Source organism: Psittacula echo (assembly GCF_963264785.1).
Source record: "Psittacula echo genome assembly, chromosome: 17".
In the NCBI taxonomy this organism is placed as follows: domain Eukaryota; kingdom Metazoa; phylum Chordata; class Aves; order Psittaciformes; family Psittacidae; genus Psittacula; species Psittacula echo.
In genome coordinates this window covers 655,540-661,539 of record NC_137753.1, presented here as the reverse complement: position 1 = coordinate 661,539, position 6,000 = coordinate 655,540, and the positions used below count along the sequence as shown (strand labels likewise).

The 6,000-nt window shown below is 38.3% G+C and overlaps 1 protein-coding gene across 1 annotated transcript in view; it reads right to left on the bottom strand.

Annotated features, from left to right (window-relative positions):
• Positions 1-2,550: 2,550 nt before the first annotated feature.
• The window catches only part of PRKCZ (protein kinase C zeta), a gene marked incomplete at both ends in the record, with an annotated part of 39,916 nt that continues 36,466 nt past the window's right edge, over positions 2,551-6,000 (bottom strand). The window contains 3 exons of the mRNA XM_080631061.1: positions 2,551-2,638; positions 3,507-3,622; positions 5,857-5,946. Of these exons, the coding sequence (XP_080487187.1) occupies positions 2,551-2,638; positions 3,507-3,622; positions 5,857-5,946 (294 nt within the window). The remainder of the gene's footprint in view (positions 2,639-3,506; positions 3,623-5,856; positions 5,947-6,000) is intronic.

The window sequence follows — 6,000 nt, the reverse complement described above, 5'->3', positions numbered from 1 at the left end:
AATTATACAAAACTACAAGAACATATTTACTGGTTTACAATCATTAAATTAGCTAGACTTCTCATTTACTATTTCAAATAAGACAACTATATATCATTACCAGATCCATTTGTAATATATTAGGATTTATTTTTCCAAACCACACATTTAATTACATCCTTCATTTTCTTTATTTATAAAACAAGTACTTTATATAAAAATTTCCCCTTCATCAGGAACGGAACATTATTCAAACACTTGCACATGAGCAACCAAACTTGGATCCGGCAAACTATTTGGCAACACAGCAACATTGTAAATGCCTGTAAATCTTTGAAATAAAATCAAGTAGTCTTTACAATGTTTAGCAAATATGTCTTCATGTTCTTCCTTCCCTCCCTCCCAAAATGTTCCAAAGCCTAGAAAAAAGGTTAAAAAAACCACCCAACCCACGTTTTTAATATTTCCATTTTGAAGTTCTCTGCCCTGTTGTGTCACAGGACAGCTGATCTGTCATGGTCCCAGGCAGGAGCTGCCTGCTGTCACTCGGGTAACTACTGGTTCGTTTTATTACCAAGGGAATTGAAAACACACAAAAAAAAATTATTCAGGGTAAAAAAATTGCCAGCAAGAAATGAGAGAGGTGGAGGAGGGGGAGAGGAGTAATTATAAACTGTCAGATTACATTTAAAAGGTAAATGTTTCCTTCAGTAGATAATAAAGTATCTCAAGTCCAGGCATTTGAGGCAAGTACTTCTGACCAGTTAAATTATTTAGCACTGATTAAAACACATTTTGCTGAATATGAAAAGGTACAGTCCAACAGAGAAACCCACAGCTGAAACCTGAATGAGATCAACACAACCACCACAGGCTGTGTATTCCTGGGGAAGGAGGGGATACAAGCAGATTGTTAATCAGTGATTCATTGACAATTTGAAACAATGTTTTGGCAGTCTTGTCCTAGCACCTCATGACCTGGATGTGAATCCAAAAGATGTCATGTTCAGCACCTAATGCAATGCTGTACCCTGAGAAAACCAGATGTGAATGGAAAGCAAGACGAAGTGTTGCAGTTCATGCTGCAGCTTACACCACATCAGGTGAGGTGAGCACAGGGGCTTGGGGTTTCTTTTTTCCTTCCCACATAATTCCCCCCCCCCATCTCTACAGCCCACACCACCAGAGCTAGCAAGAAGCAACTGGTGCTCCCAGAGGCAGGTACATTTTCACAGCATCCGAAGCTCCAGATAGCAACATACACTCCCTAATCTCAAACACAAGTGAGGTGAGCTTCTCCATGCTGATAGACTTTGATGTAAAACGGCTTTTCCCTGCCTCCAACCCCCCCAACTTCCCATGAGAAGGGATTTGATAGAGCTTTTGCTTTATCCAATTTCTTACTATATTCATTTTCCATCCATTAAAAAAAAAAATATTACTACTTTAATGCAAATCATTTTACCAAACCTTCCCATTTTCTGAAGTAGAATGATTAGTTATTAATAAACACTGAGTAATTGGAAGCAGACAGTTTATCAGAAGTAGGAGGTGTGCTTTATCAGGAAAGTGTATTCTAGATTCTGGTTATTCTAGATTTACTACTTAGACTTTAAGGCTATGCTTTAATTACACTTTTGTTCTATTTCTGAATATCTGTACGGTTGATAAAAATACTTTTCAAAAATCTAATATACAACTGTAGGTGTAGGCACTGCTTAAGTCTTTTCCTAACTCCTTTGTGTGCAAATTTACTTTTCTTCAATTGAAACATTTTGGTAAATTTGGAGTTTTAAGACAACAGATTTAGAAATCAATCTGTAAATTCTAATTTGGAATTAATATAGCTGAGTCACTCTGCATTTCAAATCCAATAAAGGTGCCAACAAACATGAGGCTGCAGCTGAGAATTGGTTTGTTCACATGTTAATAGTCACTTAACATTAATGAGCAGAACTTACCAGGTTTAAGAATGTTCCAAATACATAATAATTCTTCAATGCAGTTTATCCATTTAGGCACTTAAATCTTGTACCCAAATTTATGTTTTGATTGCTAATAAAACACAACTCCTTTTAAATATATCTGAGAAGTTTAGACAGGTACCACTTGAGAAAAAAGGCATCAAAAATAAGCTTCAACACCACTGTAATGTATTTTATTCTTCAGGATGTTACACTGTAATACTCTTCAATTGGTAGCTCATTGCATCAAGCGTTTGTAGGAAGTGTGTGGGTCTCAAAGTTTTCCAGAATCTCCTTTTCCAGGGATGCAATGAACGTCTCAATCCTTCATGAAACAGGCACAAAACGCAAATTCCTTCATTAATGAAGCCAGTTGTGTCAGTGCCCAGAACTTCAGAATCATAAAGTGGCAGAAGACACCCACCAAAATCATTGTTCTCTTTGATTTTCAGCAGCAATTTGTTAGGGGTTTTTTGTTTGTTGGGTTTTTTTTAAATCATTGGTCTCCACCCAAAATGTTACAGTTCCCCAGCCTCGCATGCATATACTGTGGTTAAGGATAAATTTAAAGGTCATTCACACTGTCCACAACAAAGATGTCATTCCTTCATACTGTTTCTTCTGTTGACAGCAACAATGGATTAATGTATTCAAATCCTTCAAACTCTGACTGATCTATTCGCTTTATTATATCTCTGAAAAAACAAACAAGAGCATTGATTTAGTTTTATCAAGTACAAATGCTGGTTTCATTGCTGTATTTTTTCTTCAAATAACAAAATACATTTCTGTGAAGTATGTATGTGAAGTTGTACAGAAACAACACTAAATGGGGAGAAATATTTTTATTACTACTACCACTACTATTATTCTTCAACATTATTATACGCCTCATCCCTGGCAGTGTTCAAGGCCAGGCTGGACAGGGATTGGAGCAACCTGCTCTAGTGGAAGGTGTCCCTGCCTGTGGCAGGGATTGGAACTGGAAGAGCTTTAAGGTCCCTTCCAACCAAACCAGGCTGTGATGATGATTATCTGATAGAAAGTTTCTTCTGCCCTTCCAGTTCAGTTACTAACAGTTACTAAGTGGCACTTATACGGCCCTGAAAGCAGCAAGTAATAGACGACTGTTGTTCTATAATACCAATTTAAAAATAAGAAACAGGTATTTTACTGTCAGCATAGGCTGCTCATGTTATATACACGATAAATACTATTAAAGAGTCAAGAACAAAGGTAATACTTCTTGATTGCAAAAATGCTGCTGGTTGGGTCAGGAATTGAACTTGTGCCCTCTCTCAGTGCCCAGCACACACACAGCAGCAAACAACCCTGTACTCCCATCTTGTGTTAGAATACCAGGCAGCCTTCTACACACAGTAAGTATGAGAAGTTATGCAAGATAGGTAGGATAAAAAGAGTATCAAATTTACTTCAACTTAGCTATGTTTTAATGCTCACTACAGAGTCTCCTCCTAGTAATTTTCAAGTAATTCATAAATTGATTTCTCAATATGCAATTACATTAGGGAAAAAAACAAACCAAACCAAAACAACTCATACTCATCATCTGGGGTTAGCTGCACAGGCTCACTGGTGAACTGTGTGTCAAAGTTATCCAGACCGTAATCGTCTGTGATCTGAGGCTGGAACGGGGGGGTGGTTTGCTTCTTCTCCAGCTAAGATACAAATACAAATGGGGGAGAGGGAAAATAAAGTACTGAATATTCACAAGGTTTCCACAGAACATCCACACATGCTGGCTCTAAAGCACACGCACAGAGCAGTCACTATAGTGGACTTGAATATCGGTGGAAGACAGAAACATGTTAAATATAATCTGACACTAAGGTTTAGACCATTTTGACACTAAGTGGTGTACGCTCATCCTTTTTATCCTGTTGCTGTACTTTAACTACAAAACCTTCAAAAATCACTACAGTGTTAAGACTTACAGAAAAGCGTGAGAACAGACTTCATGTATGAAATAATCAAAAACCATGGTCTTGGCACTTCCCTGAATGCTGTTCAGCCATCCTATATGCAGAGTGAGGAATCTAAAATGTTCTTGGCTGTGCCACACAGCTCTGATGACTAACATGAGCGGAAAAAAAATAAATGTGTTCACCTCTCTTTATTTTTCCACGTAACTAGAGCTTCACACAGAAATGATTTTTAGTCAGTGTTAGACTCTTGTTTCAACTTGAAAAGATTTGGAAAAGCTTTTAAGTCAAAATCTTTTCTCCTCATCACCTGCATTTCAAAGGAAACTCAACTAAAAAAGCTTCCAAATAACTTTTCATTTTCCTCTGAACGTATTTCCCAATGCTCTTCGTTAGAACTTCTCATGCTCAGGACACGAGATCCTCCTGAGCAGGCAGCACTCTCCTAATCAGATCACAAAACAACCTCTGCAGAAGAGAACACAACCCTGCACCACATGATGCTCATTCTCCTACAGAATCTCACGCAAGCTGCACTGTAGCACCACAAGGTTGTTAACCTTAACATTCAGGCTTGAGGGAGAACGCAAAACAAGGGATGTCTGACAAGATTTAAGACAGCCTTTGTTACAGGAATAATTGTATAAGCACGGGGTATCTTAAACCACTGGCTCCTTACACAGTGCATGTCTTCTCTGAAGAATGCTAACAGGGATGGTCTGAACTTCAGGCTTCCAAGGAAAAATGTAATACAGAGTTTTATCTTCTCCCCTAAACCTCTTTAATATTACTACAGGCCTCTTCCCACACACCTGTAGGCTTCCTGTGACTGTCAAAACATTACAGGCATATCCTATCTCTGTTCAACTAGGCATTAAAATAAAAAAAAAGTGCTGATAAGGCAGTGGCTCCTGACTTAATTGTTTTATTGCTCAAGTGTCAATAAACATAACAGTGCCATTTCTGTGATGGTTTTCTACCATGAAGGCAGAAGTAGATTCAATTGCCAAGAGAAGGTTAAAAAAACCCCAACAATTTAAGCAAAACTTTATGCTTGCCAAACCACTGAAGTCCAAACCATCCACTCCCCCCCAAACTAAAAAACTTACCTCACATCAGGAGCAATAAAGAAAACCTGAAAGTAATAATCAAAGAATCTCTTTGAATAACCATACTGCTCCCAAGCCATACCCTTAAATAAGGACCTGATCCTACTCACACCTATCCACGTAACTAAACCCTGTTTCCTACCTGAATAATCCCACTGATTTAAAAATTATAGTACAAGCAGATTACAAATGCTTCATGTACCTGAAGCACCTCATCTTCCATGGTTGTATCTAAACTGGTTTCACAACACTTCACCTATCCTGCTGGCCATGTAAACCAAGCACTACCTGCCCTGCCAAGGCAGAAAAGGTTTCTAATCGCCAAGAGAAATGACCTACTGTGACAGCATTCCAACAGGCTGGCTTTGCTAGTCCACACTTCCAGGTTCAGTGAAACATTTACTAGTAGGACTATATGAAACGCCCACCCAGAACTGAACTATGACTCTGGGAATCTATGGAGTCCTTCCGACAACTGCAGGCACCTTGTGTGTACACTGGGGAAATTCTACAGCTGCAGAACCCAGTGCATGACTTTGCAGAATATACAAATAGAAACCAAGGAATAAATGGTTCCTACAATGCTGCTTAAAATTCATCACTTATTTTAAAATCAATACCCCCAAGTTGTAACTATTCCTAGAGTTCAGAAGGAAGACTGATTTTTGGTAGTAAAACAAGGCTTGTTTCCATTTGGTCATGGAAGAAACCTTGTTCCTCCATCTCCTGGAGAAAGAAAAATAGTTCTTACTCCTATAGAATTGAATATCCCTGTTTTTAAGGGGGCTTTTACATGTGCATACAATTAATGAACTAAAGAATCTATTCCTTTTGGACAGATATAAACAGAACAATTTTTACCATATCCCAGTCTATGCTGCGGAAAAACGTATGAGACTTGATATCAGAAAATCCTGTCTGTGGCTGGCAACCAAGCCTTTCTTTGGGATCCTGTGGAAACACAAACTCATATTACACACTCAAAGCCAGTTATGGTCTCTGTTT